Source organism: Castor canadensis, chromosome 7 (genome assembly GCF_047511655.1).
Source record: "Castor canadensis chromosome 7, mCasCan1.hap1v2, whole genome shotgun sequence".
Taxonomy (NCBI): domain Eukaryota; kingdom Metazoa; phylum Chordata; class Mammalia; order Rodentia; family Castoridae; genus Castor; species Castor canadensis.
This window is the reverse complement of record NC_133392.1, coordinates 31,963,556-31,985,522: the sequence shown is the minus strand read 5'-3', so window position 1 is coordinate 31,985,522 and position 21,967 is coordinate 31,963,556. Positions and strand designations below refer to the sequence as shown.

General features: G+C 39.5%; 1 protein-coding gene and 1 pseudogene across 11 annotated transcripts in view; both read right to left on the bottom strand.

The window, feature by feature from the left end:
- Nucleotides 1-5,252: 5,252 nt before the first annotated feature.
- Arhgap19 (Rho GTPase activating protein 19) overlaps nucleotides 5,253-21,967 on the bottom strand; it is a 71,261-nt gene continuing 54,546 nt past the window's right edge. For all 11 annotated transcript variants that reach the window (XM_074078611.1, XM_074078609.1, XM_074078604.1 and 8 more), the window contains 4 exons: nucleotides 21,699-21,797; nucleotides 14,056-14,166; nucleotides 13,452-13,530; nucleotides 5,253-9,064 (listed from right to left, as the gene is read on the bottom strand). In XM_074078611.1, coding sequence (XP_073934712.1) covers nucleotides 9,054-9,064; nucleotides 13,452-13,530; nucleotides 14,056-14,166; nucleotides 21,699-21,797 — 300 coding nt within the window. In that variant the 3' untranslated portion in view covers nucleotides 5,253-9,053. The remainder of the gene's footprint in view (nucleotides 9,065-13,451; nucleotides 13,531-14,055; nucleotides 14,167-21,698; nucleotides 21,798-21,967) is intronic.
- LOC141424767 (eukaryotic translation initiation factor 5 pseudogene) lies at nucleotides 15,673-21,686 on the bottom strand (annotated as a pseudogene).

The following is a 21,967-nucleotide window of genomic DNA, read 5'->3' as shown; positions in this document are numbered from 1 at the left end:
ACGAGGAATACTCATAACTCAGGGAGTCTTGGGACATCCTTGCCACAGTGTCTGGGTGGTTGGTGGCTTTGGAAGGTGGTCAAGGAAAGGGAGAGGGTATGGTGTGGTCCTGCAGAGAAGTTCAAGCAGCAGAAGAACTACAGTGGCAGCGAAGAGCCCACCTCCCTAGCCAGGAGCAAGTCTCATGCTGGCAACAAAGCACCCTGCTCTAGCTGGCTTAATATTCAGACTCCAGGGCTTGCCTCCTGGCTGTGAGTGTTGACTGCTAGGTGGGTTAGAGCCCTGCACCAAACCTCTCCAAATCACAAGATATGCACATCCACAGGAAAGTAAGTTGTCAGGCAGGACCTGAAAGCATTGAGACTTGCCCCTGAAAACTACATCCCAACCTGTCTTTGCTGACAGTCAGGATGGAGGGCCCAAGTACAGATCCTCTGAATCATGAAATTCCACTGCCTTCTCCTTCCCACAGGGAGGCGAAATGTTGCATGGGGTCTGGATTGAAACCAGCAAGCAGAGCAACCAAGTCCCTCAATTTTCCCTCAGCCGGTGCAGAACTTAGTGCTGTTTGCTCCCCCCACTCTCTGATGCACTGGAGTTACTGTAAAGCTCCCTGCAGCCAATGGCACCACCCACTACACAAAGAAGGGAAGTCTCTATAGTGAAAGCAGCCCATAAGTGAATAATGGACTTTTCTACAAGAGACTCCAGCTAGTTTACCTTGATCTGAGCTGTGCAAGGGATCAGGCCGAGTGCCCTGAGCATGAGGCCAAATAATTGGCTACTGAGCCATATCCCCAGTGCAGTGGTAACAAAAAGTTCCTCAACCCTGACACTATGCTTTCTCATCATTCAGACTATTTCAATTGAAAGACTACAGGTGATTAGAACTTCCGACAAATGACCTGACCTCAAATGCATAAATTCCAATATAGAAACACAAATAATATGAAAAAACAAGGCACCATGTCTCTTCCAAAAGTCAACAATTGCACAATAAGAGACTTGAATGATAGTGAAGTGGATGAAGTTCAGACAGTGAACTCAAAAAGCAATCGTAATAATGACCAGTGAGCTGGGTGCGGTGGCTCACACATGTAATTCTATCTACTCAGAAGGCAGAGATCAGGAGGATTATGGTTCAAGTCCAGCCTGAGCAAATAGTTCACGAGGCCCTATCTCAAAAATATCCAACACAAAAAAGATGTAGTGGCTCAAGTGGTAGAGCGCCTGCCTACCAAGGCAGGCCCTGAGTTCAAACCCCAATTTCTTTCTGCCAAAGAAAAAGAGAGAGATTTCAAATAAAGATCCTAATGAGCCACCTCAAGCTCCTAGAAAACAAAAACAAGCCAAACCCAATATTCTTAGGCAGAAAGAAATAAAAATTAGGGCAGAAATTAATGAAGAGACCAAAAAAATACAAAGTCAGTTCTTTGAAAAGATAAATGAGATTGATAAATCCTTAGCCAATCTAATAAAAGAAGGAAGGGAAAGACCCAAATTAATAGACTACTCAGGAGGTGATCAAGAGGCTCAAGGTTCAAGGCCAGCCTGGGCAAAAGGCTAAGACCCCATCTCAACCAATAAAAGTTGAGGATGGTGGTACAGACCTGTCATCCCAGCTATGCAGGAAGTATAAAAAGAAAGATCGCAGACCATATCAGCCCTGGCACAAATGTGAGACTCTATTTGAAAAATAACTAAAGCCAAAAGGGATGGGGTCATGGCTCCAGAGGTAGAGCAGCTGCCTATAAGCGCAAGACCCTGAGTAAGTTCATAACCCAGTCACACTAAAAGAAAAACTATTGAAATCCAGAGGATCATCAGCCAACATCATACTAAATAGGGGAAAACTGAAATCATTTCCTCTAAAGTCACAAACAAGGGTGTCCACTCTCTCCACTCTTATTCAAGATAGTACTAGAACTCCTAGCAAGAGCAATAAGGCAAGAGAAAGAAATAAACGGGATTCAAATGGTGAAGAAAGAAGCCAAATTATCCCCATTTGCAGATGATATGATCCTAACTTAAACAGCCCTAAAGATTCCACCAAAAACTCCTGATCTGATAAACAGTTTCTGCAATATTGCAGGACATAAAATTAATATACAAAAATCAGCAGGCTTTCTATATATCAACAATGAATAGACTGAGAAAGAATCGGGAAAACAATTCCATTCACAATACTCTTGGGAAAAAAACCCTTAAAAATAAACTTAACTAAGGAAATGAAAGACCTCTACTATTCAGACTTAAAGAAAGAAACTGAAGAACACACTAGAAGATGGAAAGAACTCCCATGCTCATGGATTGGCAGAATTAATATTGTGAAAATGTACTGAAAGCAATCTACAAATTCAATCCAATTCTCATCAAAATTCCAATGGGGTTTTTATTTTAGAAAAATCAATCCTAAAATTCATATAGAAACATAAAAGACGACAAATAAAAAAAAGTAATCCTGAGCAAAAAAGAACAACACTGGAGGTATCACAATTCTAGACTTCAAATTATATTAAGAGCCATGGTAACAAAAACAGCATGGTACTAGCACAAAAACAGACATGAAGACCAATGGAAAGAAAAGAAGACCAAGAAATAAATCCACATTGCTACAGACACTTGATTTTTGACAAAGAAGCCAAAAACGTACAGTGGAAAAAAGACAGCCTCTTCAACAAATGGTACTGGTAAACTGGTTATCTACATATAGAAGACTGAAACTAGACCACTGTACAAAAATCAATTCAAAATGGATCAAAGGTCTTAATGTAAGATTTGAAACTACTATAAGAATATATAGAGAAAACACTGGAAGATATAGATATAGGCAGTTATTTTCTCAATAGGATTCCAACTGCCCAGAAAATAAGAGTAAGCATTGATAAATGGAATTGCATCAAATTAAAAAGCGTCTGCATATCAAAGGAAACAATTACCAGAATCAAGATAAAACCCACAAAATGGAGCTGGTAACTCAAGCCTGTAAACCTAGCTACTTAGGAGGCAGAGATCAGGAGGATGTGGTTTGAAGCCAGCCTCAGGAAAATAGTTTGCAAGATCCTATCTTGAAAATACCTAACACAAAAAAGGGCTGGCCAAGTAGCTCAAAGAGTAGAGCACCTGCCTAGCAAGCATAAGGCCCTGAGCTCAAACCCCAGTACCATAAAACAAAACAAAAAAAACTTATCTGAGGACAAATAAAACACGAATGGACTTTCTCCATAAACCTGTGGTATATGCATTCAGGATGGCAGTTCTTCACAAGAGAGACTGCTGACCTGGTCATCAATACAGCACCACCCAATGGAGGGATTAAAGTTGGGCAGATCCTCTAAAGATCTCCACCATTTGAAGAAAACGGGGTGTTTCCACAGCGACACTATCACAGTCCCATGAACAGAATCTTCCCTGCACAAGAAGGCCTTCCTTAACACTCTAACATGCACAGAAATGAGCAGAACACTGAAACCTCATTAGAGGAACAACCTTTGCTTTTCTCATGCTTGGTATGCTGACTTGCTTCTCTTGATTCTCAAATGATGTAATCCGGGAAAGCAGAAGCTTCCTGTGTGAGAATTAATGATTATATTTAACATGCTTACATTTGTGATCCTTTAAAATTAGATACAATATTTCTATCTACAGTTATGTTACATGATTTTTCATTTCAGTGAACTAGACTTCATATACAATGGTGATCCCGTAAGATTATGAGAGACGAAGGAAGGATTATGAGGAAGGAAGAAAAAGAGGGAGGGAGGGAGGGAGGAGGGAAAAGAAGGAAGACAGACAGTAGAGCTGAAAAGCTCTTGCCTAGAGATGCTGTAGCTGACATCCATTGAGCAATGCATCATTACTACATATTTGTACTGGTGCTGATGTGATGCCAATGATAGCAAAATGTAACACATACAATTATCTACAGTACATAGTACTTGATAATGATAATAAACAACTATGTTACTGGTTTATGCATTTACTACTATACCATACCATACTTGTTAACCATTATTTTAGAGCATACTTCTACTTTAAAACAATGTGCCATGTTATACTATCAGTAGCCTCATACACCTTGTGATTACCATGTCTCTTCACTCATCAAGAGGCTCCATGGAGTGACTGCTTATGTCATCCAGGCTGGCGTAAGCAACCTCTATGATGTTCACACAATAGCAAAAGTGTCTCACACTACACTTCTCAGAAGGTATTTTCAGTACTAAGCAACACATGACTGTACATTATATTAACACTTTTCCTTTGAAGGGTATTATTTTCCCCTGAGTCATCACCAGTGAACATGGATCATAAAAATATGATGTTAAGTGCAGCAATCTCAAGTGCAACCTTAACTGTGCAACTGCATGGCGATGAGTAACAAGAGCCCCAGCTATATCCATGTGGACAACTGACATTCCCCCCAAAAGTGGGGTACAAATATGAGTCCCCAGATGATGTATACCTTATTAGCTTGAACTACAGCTCTTTTCTAACTTCCTGACTCCACCTCTTTGGACATGGTTTTTAGACAGCCTATTTCCTTTCTCTTTTGCCCCCTGATATGGTTCAATGGAATTAAACATTCCTTAATACTAAGGTTCTGAAAATGAAAACAATTTATTTATGGAAATAAAAAGTGAAGCTGGGTGTGGCAGTAACAACTATAATCAAGTACAGCCTGAGTTACATAGCAAGTTCCAGACTTGCCTGAGCTACACAGAGATAAAAAGTGCAACTTCAATTTTTATTCTTACTTTTGTTAGGGGAAATCAAGAGACTGGGTCTTAAAGAAGCATTACATCCTCCACATTATAACTGCTGGCTTGGGGGATGGTCTTCTTTCACCATTCCCATCCCCTGTATACCTCTAACTCAGGAATGTAGAACCAAGTGGGGCTAGTCCACCTCAGAAGGCAAAGGCAATGGAAGTAGCCTAATAACTCTAACCTTTTTCTTTTTCCTCTTGAAACAGGGTTTCACACTATGTAATCCAGGCTGGCCTTGAATTCTTCATTCTTCTGCTCCAGTCTCCAGAATACCGGGATTACAGATGTGCATCACCTCATCCAGTTCAATCTCACTTATCAGCCAAGCCCCACTCTTCCTGAACTCACTCACCCAAATGGAAAACCATGCCAAAAGAGGAGCCTTTCTCAGAGGCCTCACATTCCTCAGAAACAGAGGCAACCTCTCTTCAAAACAAACCATCAATCAAAATGTAAACCAAGAAACCAGGCAAAACCTATGGATATGAAACAAAAGAAATTTAATTTCAAAACAGTACATGAATATAAAAGAAAGACAATATATATGATTGTTTCTTTACAATTACATATATATATACACATATATAGTCAACTAAGAATGAAAACTAAAACAATGGTGAAACCTTCTCTTCAGAAACTTTGTTTTGGTGGTTGAGCAAAGTCAAGGATATGTAAAGGTACCCCCGTGCTACAAAGGTATCCCCTTAAATGAGGGGATGCTTTTCCCTACAAGTTCTGCTGGTCCCCAAATGTTAGAGGCATGCTCAATGGCTCTTTAACAGGGGCTGCAGCATTACACACTCTGGTTTCCATGGTAACCTAACACTCAGGCTATTTGTACTCCACCTCCTCACTAGCTCACCTCATCAACTCTGCCCTGATCTCAGCTTTAGCTGATAGAACAGCCAGCTTGCTGGTCTGCCCCCCTGGGCTAATCACCACTGAGTTCAAAACTTGTGCATCTTAGTAACCCAAATCTTCCCCAAGTTCTGGGGCAGTCCTGCTGGCACCCAGGTTTAGACCTAGGTCTTATTTCAGTATGAAACCTCCAAGGTGGAGAGCAGGGGAAAGGAGTTCCATTTCAGAGTGGGAGCCATCAGCTTCCAGCCTCTGTGCAAAGCCCTGTACAAAGCAAGGAAGAAGATAGTCTAGAAACGGCCATTTCCAAACATGGCCTCCTGGTTATGCATGACCAATCACTGTGGGCACAGCTCCAATAACCCTAGAAGGCACTATTTTAAACTGTATGCTGACATAGGCTCCTGTGAGGGAGGGTGAACAGCAACATTCCTACTCAGTGTCCTCTGACAATCTGGGATCGGCTGGCTTCCTTACAGGCCAATAAAACAGCCATTTCTAGAACACCCAATGGTCACCACACTCAGCACAACCCCATCCCACAGTGGTGTTTCCTTGTCATCCCTGACTGACTCTAGGAGGACATTCAGAATCAAGAGCCTTTCTTTGTGGCAGGCCAACTGTGGGTTCGATTATGATTCATCATCCACTCCCTCTAATACGTCTTGGCACAGGTACAACCAGTACCTCCTGATCCTCTGTCACTGCTGCAGTAGGGGTTTCCAAACCAGGTTCACTGGTCCCAGTGCAAAAGTCCACAGTTGTGAAAGGCTGGAAACATAGTGCCTACGGCTTCTGCTAATTCACCCCGTGAAGCTCTGAATCAAGAAGGTTGTCTGTGTTTTTATGCTGTGACTCTATGGCACAAATACACTGCCCCATATTGACACCACATCAAAACCCAATGGCAATTAACCCCAAAAAGAAATGAAACTTTAAAAGCCACAAGAAAAGGTCCTTCCAAAGAGACTGTTCCAACATGAAAAATAAACACAACAAAACATATTTTTAAAAGATATTGTAGGTTAAAAAGTTAAACCCTGGCTCAAAAATAACAAATCACCACCAAGTCAGGAGGGAGACAGCAAACTTGTATGACAATGCAAAGAGTTTTTGTCTGAGTTTTCCAGAAGATTCCACAGGATTAGAATAGTTACATATTATAAGGTAGAAGGTTGTGCTTTATTTCTCAAATTTAGTTCCCAATTAGATCACAGCTTCTATTTAAAAATGACCTATAAAGCCCTTAAAGCAAGGTAAAGCATATTCAATAAATAAATCAAACCCACATACCCAAATACACACATGAACTGCCCAAGGAAAAGCATATGCATGTGGTCACATCCCTCTCATCACCCTCACCCAGAATACTACCTTCGGTTACTGATTCCATTCATCCAAGTGGCATCTCCTTAGTCTCCTACCTCTCTCAAACAGAGCACAAAACCAACTGGATGACAAGGTGATATCGGCTCACTACCCTGCTCTCTGTATCTGATATCAGACCATGTTTTATATACCACCACACCACTCCAGGATGGAACAGACTTTAAAGAACAAAGAAAGGAAGCATTACCTTAAAGAAGAACACAACTTTGATTTGATGATACCAAAAGGAATTTCTATTTGAACTCACTGATATCTGGTATAAGAAATTTTATTTTTCCTTAATAAGAAAAGAGGTCAAATAGAAACTCAGACAAATGAATTTGCTAAATGAGTATTTTAAAGAATGACCTAAAAGGTGTTCTAGAGAGAGGGACTTCTAATCAGTTTTAGATTCTTCCCCCTTTATTGTTATCAGGTTGGAAGGCCAAAATTTTTATCTGTCTTCACTACTACTATAGTGGTAAAAGAAACAGTATTTTGTGGAAGAGAGGGCTGACAGGCAGGCACAAAGTCAAACTTGCTGCCCAGATTCATCTTTTGTTTCAGCAACAATGCAGATTTTCAATTGTCTAAAATTAGGTCAGCAAACCATATCTGGCTGGACTCCTGCTTCTCCTGAGTAGCCTGACTCAGCTCCCACAGACAGAGTAAGACCAGTTATGCAGCTTGAGGGAGCCAGGCAAACCTCAACACTCTCACCTGCCATATGCTGCTCTCTGAGTGAGTATTATTTCATACTAGATCAATGCCATGCCTTTGTTTGCCTCAAACATATATGAACATATCCAACCCCAAAGCGAAGAGCTCCTGCCCCATCTCCAAATTAATGCCTATGCCCATCCTAACAAATGGAGAGAGTGCCTCAACTGCTCTCGAGCCCTAGGGATAAGCTACAACTGCTTCTAGGTAAGAATTCTCTCCTACCAGTCCTGCAGAGACTGCTACTCATGTCTTTCCTCTGATTCCACCCTGCTTTTAGGAGACAACATGATGCCTGTGAAAGTGCAATAGAATAAAACACAAAGATAGTCAGTTCCTCCTGAGCACACTCCAGAGCTTCCGATCACATACAAAAATTTCAGCAAACCAATGTGAAACTGTCAGTGACTTCTCTTTAGTCACAGGGATTTGGCAGAGTATTCCACTGGCACCAGAGACATTTTAGGTGAGAGGACACTGAATGAAGGAAACAAGTTCAGCAACCACACAACTATTTTCGGATCACCAACAAAGGGGGAAGACCGTGAGAAATGGATAAGGGAGAGAAGGAGAAAAGGAAAGAGAAGGAGGTGGAATAAGGAATGGAAAACAGTAATAACTGAAATTTGTTAAAATATGATATTGTTCTGAATTCTCCTTTTTCAATGTTACAGGTCAAACCCCCTGCAATCTCAGAATCAAGAAATAATAAAGAATTTCCAGGAAAGCTATAAATTCTTTAAACACAAATAAGGTACTGAGGAATATAAAGACCTTTCCAAAGCTCAAGGTGAAAATGGGTCACAGGCATCTAGTTTAGAGTCCACTTAGATTGCCAATCCAAGAAGAAATGGCTTTTAAAACAAAGAAGTAAACAAATAACAGCCAGTTACCCCCAACACTATCAAAACAGAGAAAGACCCAAAATATCAGTTAAAAATATCAATCCTGTAAGATTGACAATACTTAAAAAAAATTGCTGACAGTTGAACACAAAATTTCATATTTTTTAAAAATAGAACCGGCCTAAACACATTGAATGAGCACTGGAGCCCAGCTGCTCATGCCCATTTACTATGCTACATAAGCTTATTGGCTGGTTAGTGGTTTCCCCATATTACCAAAGGGAGAGAGAGTGCCTTGCACTCTTTCAGAAGGCACAGCTTACACAGCTAGTGAGTGGGTTAGAGATTATCAGTCAAGTCATAGTATGAGTTGCCTTTCACAATTCAAAACGCAGCAAGCAAGCTGCAAGTCCAAGCTTCGCTGTGAGCAGACGTAACACCTGGCCCACTAAAGAGAAAATTCTGGGTGGACGACAGGAAAACTCTAGATCCTTCAGAGGAACCCTAGGTTAAAGGAAAAACAAGAGGGTTAGACACATTTATAAATATTTCTTTTTGCAAATATCCCACCTAAAGCTATAGAATCTACACTTAATATTTTCTGCAAACAGGATTAAATTTAATTGAGACTCCTCTACCAAGTAAACATCATCTACTTTGCTTGATCTAATCCCAGTTCATTAAAACATCTTAGTGGCAGTAACATCTACCACTTAGTAAGTACATCTTTTGTGACAGGTGTTGCTCTAAGTTCTTTGTATATAGCATCTCACTCATCCTCACAACTACCAGTACATGAGGTAATATTCCTGCATTTTACAGATGAATCTGCAGTCCACACATGTTAACTTGCCCTAAGATATAAAGCTATTAACCAACAAAACAGGGAATTGGACCTAAGTCTAAGGGAATGCAGAGCTCATGCACTTTTCGTTTGTTTTCTTTTGTGAGATGCAAAGCCACAGCATTTTATTTAAGGAGAAAGAGCAGAGACTCCCATGTGGAAGGGGCTAGAGGAAAGCAGAACAAGCCCCAGAGCTCATGTTCTTACCAGCACTACCCTTCTCATTAGAGAATGTCTACTCCACGCCTACTATACTATAGCACTGTCATTATTGCAAGAAAAAGAAGACAGAGGCCACAACTATTTTCTTTCTGTTTTTTTTTCTTTACTGTGGCACTGGGAATTGAACCAGGGTCGCATACAAGCTAGGAAAATGCTCCACCACTTAACTATATCCAAGTCCCACAATATATTGTTAAGTCTGACCTTTGTCTTCTGAAAGGAAACCAGATACAGAGATGAGACAATATTGAATGTCTACACTTTAGTAGTGTCAGTAAGAGCTCAAAGCAAAAAAGTAATTCTATCTGCCTGGGTTAGCCAGAGAAGGTTTCAAAGCAGAGGGGGAGTCCAGGCTGGGCTTTGACTGTTGAGAAGAATGCCATAATAAGGAAATGCTAAATCAGCTGCTCTCATCTGGGGATGATTTTGTCCCCTCCCCCTCAGGGGACATTTGTTAATGTCTGGAGGCAACTTTGGTTGTCACAACTGAGACAAGGATGCTAGTGGGATGCACTGGATAGAAGTTGCTAAACATCATACCATGCACAGGGCATCTCCCCATGACTAAGAATTAAGTGACACAAAATGTCAATAGTGACAAGACTGAGAGACCCTGTGCTACTGATGATGCTAATAAAATTGCATTATCTTCTTCAAAGAGTATTTGTTACTTTTGTAAACATCAGTAGAAAAGAAGATCAAGAATTGCATTCACTGTTGTATAAAAGAAATGTATGGCAGACTTCTGGATCTGCTAGCTTGGAGACTGGAAGCATTCAGACTTGTACATTTTATGTAAATGTTTGGGAGTAGTTATCACACAGAGAGCAGACCAACCTGCTAAGAGGGGAAAAATACAAGAAAAGAGTAGAGAACATAGATTTAAAAACAAGCCCGGGGGCTGGAGGCAGGGCTCAAACGGTAAAGCTCCTTCCTACAAAGTGTGAATCCCTGAGTTCAAACCCCAGTGTTTGTGTGGGGTGGGGGAAGAAGCTGGGCATGGTGGTATATGCCTAAAGTCCCAACTACTCAGGAGACTAAGACAGAAGGATTGCAAGTTTGAGGCCAGCCTAAGCAACTTAAAGTAACCCTGTCTCAAAACTTCAAAAAAAATTAAAAAACAAAAAAACGAGGTTGAAGATATAGTTTGGTGGTAGGAGTGTTTGCCTAACATATGTGAGACCATGGGTTCAATCCTCAGTACCACAAAAAAAAAAAAAAAAAAAAAAAAAAAAAAAAAAAAAAGGAGGAAGAAGAGGACAAGGAGAAGGAGAGGGACAGGCAGACAATAGTAAGTCATTGCAGATAAGAGAAAGAACTAAAAAGGAAGAGAATTAAAAATAGTATAGCATCATGACACCAAGCAAGATGTTTCAGAACACAGGAAGTAACCAAGGGGAGAGTAAAAATGCCATTGCAAGATTCACCTAAAGGTCATTCACTGTAGCCTTTACTTTTCTGAAGAAGTCATTTTTTTTCATGAGTAGTTATCAAGATTAAAAATCAAAACAAAACAAAAACACTTCCTATCTTCAAAAATGAAAGCAACAATAGGTATAATTGATACATATCCTTCAAAAATAACCTATGCTTGGTTTTGACTTGTGTATATAAATATTTAAGACACAAACAACACAAGCACTGATCTTGCCTCAAACAGTCCTGACCAGAAGTAGGAAGCAAGGAAGAAAGAAAAGAGAGCTCAAGCCTGACGCTGATGGCTCACACCTGTAATCCTACTTGGGAGGCTGAGATTAAGAGGACTGTGGTTCGAGACCACATCAGACAAATAGTCCTTGAGACCCACATCTCCAAAATATAAGCAGAGCAAAATAGGCTGAAGGTGTGTGGTTCAAGTGGTACAGCCACTACTTTGCAAGTACCAAACCCCAGTACACCAAATGAGAGAGTGTGCAAATAAATCACTGAAGGATAAATAAGAAGACTACAGTAAAGTCTAATTTTCTAGAAAAGAATAAAGATTTATCCACAAGGATTGGGCTATTGCTATCTTTCTAAACTACTGTTTTGTTTTTGTTACAGTGCTAGGGATCGAACCCAGAGCCTTGTACATGCTAGGCATGTGCTCTACCACTGCGCTATATCTCCCACTCATTCTCTCTCTATTGCTGTACATCCAATAGTAATGCTCATGTCAAATTGACAAGATGAGCATGTCAAACAAGAGATCACTTTGTCTGCCACATAAGCCCTGTATAATAAGTGCACGTCTCATCTGGTTTTCTTTAGTACCAACTATTAAAACTTGTTAATGCTTTAACAATTATAACGTACTTTCAATTGAGTCTCATAATAAATCTGTGAAGTAGATGTGACTACAGGATGAGCTGGGTATCCTTTATCCAAAGTTCTGGAGACCAGAACTGTTTCAGATCTCAGAGATTTTCAGATTTTGGAATATTTGTTTCCAGAGACAAGGTCTTACTATGTTGTCTAGGCTGGCCTTGAACTCCTGGGTTCAGGTGACCATCCCATCTCAGCCTCTCAAGAAGCTGGGACTACAAGAACATGCCACATCAAGCTCATGCATATTTTGCATAGACTGTACCAGGTGAACATCCCTAATTCAAAAATTCAAAACCCAAAGTACTTAGGGCTCAGAAAGTTTCAGATTTTAGAATACTTCACCTTTTGAATTAGGAATGCTAAACCTTTATTATCCTCATTTTCAGAGGAGAAAACTTGAGTTCAGAGAGAATGAGTGGTTTTTCTGGGTAAAGAGAACAAGAGCACAGTAAGAACTAGCACAAATCTTGAGGTCTTTCTAGTGAACTACTCGCTGGCTCCTTCAGAGAAAAGTGTAGCAGCTTTGCCAGCAGAGCCCAGGACAAGCAGCAGTCTCAGTATTAAATAATCTTCTCTGGACTAAACATGTGGCTGTGGGTTCAATCCTACTACCACAAAAAAAAAGGGAAAAAAACTGCTGCTCTAAATGTTTTAGAATTATATGCTGTTTTATAAATTCTAAAGTTCTAAACTCTCTCTCAGTAAACAAATGAGCAGCTGTCAAGAGGCTCAGCACTGCTGATCTTAGTCTCAAAAATTAGTTTAAACTTTTTTTTTTTGACAGCACTGGGGTTTGAACTCCTCATGCTTGCTAGGCAGGTACTCTTATTACTTGGGTAAGTCCGCCAGCCCCATCAGTCCCTAAACTCATTTTTTTTTTTTTGGCATATAAGTATTCTTTATTCTTCTGTCTAAATTCATTTTTAGTCTACTTATCAAGTATTCTTTTTTTTTTGGTGGTGCTATTGGGGTTTGAACTCAGGGCCTCACACCTGCTAGGCAGGCGCCCTACAACTTGAGCCACTTCGCCAGCTCACTTATCAAGTATTGTGTTTTTGGGTTTTTTTTTTGCAGTACTGAGGTTTGAACTCAGGGCCTACACCTTGAGTCACTCCACCAACCCTTTTTTTTTTTGTGATGGGTTTTTTGAAATAGGGTCTTGCAAATTATTTTGCCGAGGTTGGCTTCAAACTGCAATCCTCCTGATCTCTGATCCCTGAGTAGTTAGGATTACAGGTATGAGCCACTGGTGCCCAGCTCAAGTATTCTGAAGATAGTTGAAACATGTCCTGTCTGTCCAAGAAGGCAGCGACCAGGTGGGTCTGTGTTTGAAGCTCTATTCCTCAGAATGAGGGGCAGTGCAGAGTAGCACAGCAATCTAAATTCCCTCTGACTATAATTACACTACCTTGGGAATTATAAATAAATAAATAAATAAATAAATAAGAATGCTACTCACTGACAAGACACAGAAAGGAACTACATTCAGTAAGAAGAGAGAATAAGTATAATTAGTACCTTTTTTTCCCTCTTTCTTCCCATCAGACCATTTCAATCTTGTTGGTGTCATCATGATAGCTGGAGAGCCAGAATATAACTGTAACAAGAAAATTTTACTGTGGCTTAAATATTCTAATGTCAGTGCTATAGACAGACTTTACTAACAGGAATTATTTACTCATTCAATTTCAATGTGACTTTTACTGAGGCTGACATATTTATATCTTGTTAATCTTTACTGATTTATTTTTGACTTAATGAAGTAGCTATACCTGGGATACTCTGAAGGACCACCACACAGGTAATACAGAGACAAGGAAGCCTGGCTCAAATGTTAACTGCCCTGTAGAGTCTCCAAGTAAGAATTACCTGTACTCTCCAACACTTGTTTATGGAGCTATTGCACTGTATTGATTATCTCTGTTTGTAACTACCCATAGCCTTCTTGAACTAAAAATGTTTGTTGAATGATTCAATGAAAATTTATAGAAAGAAGGTACCAGAGATCAAAGGATTGAGAAAAATGCATATTAAATGGACCAGAGAAACAGTAAAACAAATGAAGTATATCAATTTCCTCCTTTCTACAACATACAGAAAAGTCCAAAGAACACTGCCTTACTGAGTTCATATTTTCTTTGCTGGTTCTCTTCAATTCACCCATACCCACAGATTCTGGAGTAGAGAACTTGTTTTTCTTTTCTGACATCATCTGATTTCCCAGGACTTTGCGCTGATTTGGGAACAGAAAATATGTGATTTATAAACATTTACTATATCTACAATATACCTACAATGGCCTTCAAAACTACAATTACCTTAAATTTAAAAAGCCCTCAGCATTCTGGTAACTTCTACATGGATCCTCCCATGCACGAGAGGCCAAAGCATGCACCAAAACACTTAAAATCATTGCTTTTCTTTAAATGATTACTTTTCCACCACATTTAAAAGGTCTGAGACTTTAGAAGCGACTATATAATTGATTTAAACTAGTTAATATAGGCTAGTTGCAGTGTGCCTCTGAGACTTTAAAAGAAACACAATACAATTTTTCCCCAAAGGTGTGTTATCTCTGGCAGCTAAAAGTCTCTTCCGTCACCCCACCATGGGATATACTGGCTCTACCCTAACATTTTGTTTCCCTTTCCCTTTCCTTACACAGGACTGGAAAATTTAGAGAAATTCTATGAGAGTTCCTAACATGGCCACAAGGTGGTACAGGACTTCTAAAGAAGGTCACATGACTATACTGACATAGTAAGACTAAAAGCCCTTTTATCTCTGAAAAGCTTAGAAGCTGATGTAACCTACTATAACAGCTGACAGTGACAAGTCAACCATCTTTGGAGAAGTATTCCCTTTTTCCCCTTAGAGAAAAAAAATCTGAATTCCAAAAAAAGAACATATCAAAACTAGAACACTAAATTCTACATTATAAATATTAGCAGCAATATTCCAAATATTCTGATGTAATATAATAAATTATTTACATGAGGAGCTCTGGAGGAAAAACCCCACCAAAACCAGAGATCAAAGCAGGATTGTCCAAGTACATGTCAATAAAGCTGGGAGAAAATTTTAATTTTTTTTGAAGAATGACCAAAATCAAATCTTTATTTTTATAACTAAAATGTGATCAAATGTGTTCACTACTAGTCTTTCCAAAAGAAACATGCTATAAATAAGCAAATGACATCTGCTCACTGATATGTATGGTGTCTCATTGGCTTCATTACAGACCACTCACAGTAACAGATTTTTAGTATAAAGTGCAGCATGGTGTTAAAACATTTAGCTTTGCACATACATGCTGGCTGATAATGGAGAAATTTTTGCAGCATTGCACTGTTAAGCTAGGTTGCATCCATCCTTTTAAATGGCATCAATATCAATGTCATCATCCTGTTGTCAGACTTCAGTTTCAACTTTCAGTACACTGACAGTCTTTGAATACACCACCTTCAAGTTCTCATCTTCACCTTCTTCAGCACCAGAAGATTCTTCTTCTGCCTCCTTCAACATTTTGTGAATGGTTCTGCTTTGACAAGAATCTCTTTGGCAAGCTCTTTTTGAGACATATTTCTTGGAGGCCTTTTCTTTTTTTTTTTTTATTATTATTTTATTATTCATATGTGCATACAAGCTTTGGGTCACTTCTCCTCCCTGTCCCCACCCCCTCCGCCCTCTCCCTCTCCCTCCCACCCCCTCAATACCCAGCAGAAACTATTTTGCCCTTATCTCTAATTTTGTTGTAGAGAGAGTATAAACAGTAATAGGAAGGAGCAAGGGTTTTTGCTGGTTGAGACAAGGATAGCTACACAGGGAGTTAACTCACATTAATTTCCTGTACGTGTGTGTTACCTTCCAGGTTAATTCTTTTTGATCTAACCTTTTCTCTAGTTCCTGGTCCCCTTTTCATATTGGCTTCAGTTGCTTCCAAGGTATCTGCTTTAGCTTCTCTGCGTTAAGGGCAACAAAGGCTAGCTAATTTTTTAGGTGTCTTACCTATCCTCACCCCTCCCTTGTGTGCTCTCGCTTTTATCATGTGCTCAAAGTCCAATCCCCTTGTTGTGTTTGCCCTTGATCTAATGTCCACATATGAGGGAGAACATACGATTTTTGGTCTTTTGGGCCAGGCTAACCTCACTCAGAATGATGTTCTCCAATTCCATCCATTTACCAGCAAATGGTAACATTTCATTCTTCTTCATGGCTGCATAAAATTCCATTGTGTATAGATACCACATTTTCTTAATCCATTCGTCAGTGGTGGGGCATCTTGGCTGTTTCCATAACTTGGCTATTGTGAATAGTGCCACAATAAACATGGGTGTGCAGGTGCCTCTGGAGTAACCTGTGTCACAGTCTTTTGGGTATATCCCCAAGAGTGGTATTGCTGGATCAAATGGTAGATCAATGTTTAGCTTTTTAAGTAGCCTCTTGGAGGCCTTTTCCAACCAGTTGATGATGCCCTCTCCTAAAAGGGCTGTATCACACACCTCCTCCAAGATGTGTGGAATCTTGGAGCTGAGCTGATCTTGATGCATTGCCACCACACATTCCAAACCATGAAGAAGGTACTGCTGAGCTTTTTTGTGGCTGTGACAAAATCTTTGGACATGGCACCTGTATTTCTTAATTTGTTCTCTAACTTCTCATTGAAAAGAACTTCAACTTGTCTCACTGAAAAGAACTTGTTCTTCAGAACAAGAGGAATCATGGCTTTTACGTCCAGTCCTTCTGCTTCAGTAACAATTTCTTTGTCAGATGAGTCAATAATGTCCTTTCTTTTTCTTAACAAAATCAAACAGGATATTGATACACTCTTCTACAGCTCTTTCCAAATCATTACTGAGTGTCAGAACTTTTGCATGGTCACGGATTTCACCCATTCTGCCCCTCTGAGCTCCCTCAGTTGTATCTTCCCCCCAATCATCATCCTCCTCTTCTTCCACAGCATGTGGAGGACTGACTTCATTTGGTAGTGGAGATGGTGGTGTCTTAATGCTGGATACAGAGCCATTTTCCTTGTCTTTGTCCTTTCTATTTTTCTTTTCCTTTTCTTTCTTTCCTGTATAACTGTCACTATTTTCAGGTGGGTTTTTGAGAATGAATGTGCAGAGTTTATGATGTGTGTCAGGCATGCCTCAATAGCCACAAGTTTTACAAGAATTACCTCTTGTATGCTTCTTTGGATTGACATGCAGATCTGTTTCAGGATTCTCACATTCAGGACAGATAACAAATTTTTTAATGAATCCATCCAATATGTCTTGTGGCTAATTTGCCTCATAAGATCTGCTGACAATGTAACAGTCATTCTTAACATCAAACTGAGTCTGTGCTCCCAACTTACAACCAAAATATTTGGTGGGATATTTTGGAGGCCGATTAAGCGCCTTTGCAATGTCAACCATGTTGACTATAGCTATCTTGACTCCGCTTCCTTTGCCCTCAATCTTGGCAATCAGACCAGGCATCTTGTAGTGACAGAACTGGTCTTACATACTGCAGTGTGAGAGGCTGAGGTCCAAAGAAGATCATGATTTGAAGCCCCAGGCAAACAGTTCACAACACCCTATCTCAAAAAAACCCATCAAAGAAAGGGACTAGTGGAGTCCATCAAGTGGTAAGAGCACCTGCCTAGCAACCGTGAGGCCCTGAGTTCAAACCCCAGTGCTGCCAATTAAAAAAAAAAAAAGCTTCCAATGAGCTTTTAAGAAGCTATTTTAGGATTAGGCATATACCTTAGTGGCAGAGCCCTTGTCTAGCATATGTGAGGCCCTGGATTCCATCCCCAGCACTGCAAGCACACCAATGAAAATGTGCACTCATTACTCCACTGCAGAGTTATTGAACAGAAACCTGTATCTACTATCAGCTCACAACTCTCTTCACTTATAGTGAAAACACTTTGCCCCTCTGATTTATAAAATGTGCTAACATTTGTGTTTAAAACTAAAACTGTTATTTTGGGCTGGGAATGTAGCTCAGTGGAAGAGTGCATGCCTACATACATGCACCTATGGGTTCGATCTCCACCACAACAAAAAAGGGGGGAGGCAAGGAATTATTGCTCTAAAATGTTTTGGCCTGATAGAATTATATGCTGTTTTATAAATTCTAAAGTTCTAAATTCTCTCTTGGTAAAGAAATGGGCAACTACCAACAGGACGGTAAACATTCATATTTCAATCAATAATTGACAACACATCTAAACCCAACTGCAGGATAAGAGCTTACTAAGACAGAAAACTATACCTATCTAGCTTCAGTCAAAGAAACAAAGAAACAGTTATTTGATTAACACATAGGATGAGCATTTATTTGACTGTAACTTTTATCCATCCTATCTATGATAGGGAAGGCAGAGGGAGTTAACAACTTTTCCAACTGAGAAAGAAACAAAGAACCAGGAGTTCATGGCTCATGCCTATAATCCTAGCTACTCAGGAGGCACAGATCAGGAGGTTCGCAGTTCGAAGGTAGCCCAGCCAAATAGTTCATGAGACCCTATCTTGAAAATATTCATCAAAAAAAAGGGCTGGCAGAGTGGCTCAAGGTGAAGGCCCTGAGTTCAAGTCCCAGTACCAGGAAAAAAAAATAAGGTAAACTAAGGTTGTTCATTTTACTAACCATGTCTGAGCAGCTAAATATATTTCTAGAGTTATAGGAAAGGGACTTTTTTTTAACTTTAATAAAATATACATAAAATTTACTATCTTATCCATTTTAAGTACACAGTTTATGTAGTTTAAGTATTTAGTTCAGTGGTATATAATATTCATAAGTATATAGCGATCACAGGGTTATATAACCATTATCCCACCATTCATCTCCATAATTTCTCATCTTCCCAAGGAGAAACTTTACACCCATTAAATAATAGCTCCTCATTCCCTTAATGCCCCTGGCCACTAATAAGCCCGGTTCTACCTTCTGTCCCTATGAACTTGATAACTCTAGGCACCTCATATTCACGCAACTATACAGTATTTATCCTTTTGTGGCTGGTTTCTTTTCCCTTAGCATAATGCCCTCAGGGTCCATCCATATTGTAGCATATGTCAGAATTCCCTGCTTTTTAAAGGATGAATAGTATTCCATTGTCTATCACATTTTGTTTAGTCAATGAAAAGTTAGGTTGCTTCTACCTAGCTAAAGATAAAACTGGTCTTACACACTGCAGTGTGAGAGGCAGAGATCAGGAAGAATAATACTTCTATGAATTCTGATGTACAAAGTCGCCTTAAGGCCCTGGGGCTTTCAATTCTTCAGTGCATAAACAGAAATGGAATTGCTGGACCATAAAGTAATTCTATTTTTAATTTTTTGAGAGACTTTCACGCTGTTTGCCACAGTACCTGCACCATTTTACATTCCTACCAGTGGTATACAAGATTTCAATTTCTCTACATCCTCATCAACATTTGTTATTTTCTGGGTTTTGTTTGTTTTTTGTTTTTAAATAGATAATAGCCATCCTCTGGTATGTGAAGTGGTATCTCACCTTAGTGAGTTTGATTTACATTTTCCTAATGATTAATGATGTTGAGCACTTTGTCATGTGTTTCTTGGCTATTTGTGTATCTTTTTTAAACTTTGCCTAATTTTTGGCAGTAGTAGGGGATGAACACAGAGCCTCACTCATGCCAGGCAGGTGCTCTACCAGTTGAGTTTGAGTGTGCTTTTTTTGTGGGACTGGGGTCTGACCTCAGGACTTCATGCTTGCAAAGCAGGTGCTCTACCACTTGTGCCACACCTCTAGTTCATTTTGCTTTATTATTTTGGAGCTGGTGTCTCATGAACTATTTGCCAGGACTGTCCTCAATCCAAGATCCTTCCTATCTCAGCCTCCCAAGTAGTTAGAATTACAGGTGTGAATTACCACCTGTACCTGGCAAATTTGCCTCTTTTTTTTTTTTTTCTGTTTTCTTTTGATGGTACTGGGGTTTGAACTCAGGGGCTCACACTTGCTAGGCAGGCACTCTACCACTTCAGCCATTCCACCAGCCCTAGTGCCTATTTTTAATGAGGTTGTTTTTTGCTGTTGTTGAATTATAGGAGTTCTTTATACATTGTGAATATTAACTCCTAACCAGATATATGACTTGCAAATATTCTCTCCATGGGTTGCCTTTTCACTCTGTTAATAGCAAAGGAAATTTTGATGTGAAGCAAACCTTGAGCAAGCAAGTCCCAGAAGTTACTGACCCCAGTATACCAGGACTGATAATGAGTTCTAAACTTCTACAAATTATAACAAGAACCAAAATTAGGGCTAAACAAATCTGCAACTGCAATCAGCTTCAGCTTAAAGGCAAAAAATTACAAGGTACTCCTTTGTTAGGGAAAGATTTTTAGGTTTTAATAAAGGGGTTTCTTAATGTTAATGGATTTATAAATCTTACTAAGATTAAAACAATCATTACGAGAAAAACAGTAGGACACAGAACAGCACTAGTTTCCAAAGTTAACCAGAACCTTGCCTTAGTTTATGCATGGAAACTTGAACCCCATAATGAAGTTATCTACTGCCACCTGATGGCAACATCCTTAACTGCAAGCTCAGATGTCAGTAAACACTAGTCTACTCAATCTGCAAACATAGGGAGCAACAGCCCAGAAATATATTTTCTATTTATTCTAAGAATAAGATTTTTAATGAATTTGATGTAAGGGAAGGGGATAAAACAACAATGAAAATATTGAGCTTACCAAAATTTGAAGTGCCAAAATTCACTAGCCTATCAGAAAATCTGTTTTTCTAATTTCCCTTCTCTCAACTTCCTCACTCCTCCGTAGATACAGAAAATTGCATAAAGAATTACTGTAGAGCGGGGCACTGGTGGGTCATGCCTGTAAACCTAGCTACAGGAGAGGGTGAGATCCAGAGGATCACGGTTCAAGGATAATCTGGGCAAATAGTTCAAGAGACCCCATCTCTAAAGATAACTGGAGCAAAATGGACTGGAGATGTGGCTCGAGTAGTAGAGTACCTGTTTTGCAGTGCAAAGCCCTGAGTTCAAACCCCAGTCTCACCAAAAAAAAAAAAAAAAAAAGTACAACAGACTCTTGGTTTCTGCAGGTCTATGATTCTAAAGAGTCCTCTGTGCTCAGGATGCACAGAGTTCAGTGCTATACTGCAGATGCTTGATTCACTTTTCCCATAAGACTGCCCAACTTCCACTAAAGACATGACCCCTTTCAACAAATGTAAAATTTTTACTTTATCACTTAAACACGTTAACTTTTACCAAGGGCAACCTTTTGCTTTTTGAAGGCATATTTTCACAAAATTAAGGACAGGGAAATATTCAGCAGGTCACACGATGATTTAAACACAACTGAGGATAACGTGATTGACAGTGCATAATGTACATGCAGGACTTTAAAACTTTTGTTTTTGAAACTTCTATTTTTTTTTAATCTGTTTATCTTAGCACACTTGGTCAAAATCACATGTAATAAGTCCATGGAATAAAGCAGACTTACTGAATGTAGTGCAAAGCTGGTCAGAAAACAAGACTCTATATGCACAGTAATGAAGACTGTCCTCATACCCAGAAGAGAAGGAAGGACTTTTGTATCTTTTACTCCATAGAGCCCCTTCTTTGATTTGAAACACAGAAAACACTTTTCCAAATTCTATCTTTATTCATTTACAAATTAATCCTTTATAGGATCCCCGTTACAGAATTTAACTGTTTATGCATAAGAAAATCAGGCTGTTAAATTTCCTCACACTCAATGCGTACTTACCTTAATAAGCCCACTGAAGGAGCGTGAACGGGCCCTCTTCTGTACCCGGGGAGTAGATGGCTCCCGCCCTGGTGTCTGTATCAAAGACTGCTTATGAAACTACAAGAAAACAAGGGGAACATTTTATTAATAGTCTCCCATTAAGAGATGGCATTCTGTGAAAACCAACAGCTAAGTATAAATACCCAGAAATAAGTGAGTCTGTACATCTATACAATAGTAGGTTGACAAGAAGTCAAAAAGAAGTCAAAATGTATTAAATTAGGCTT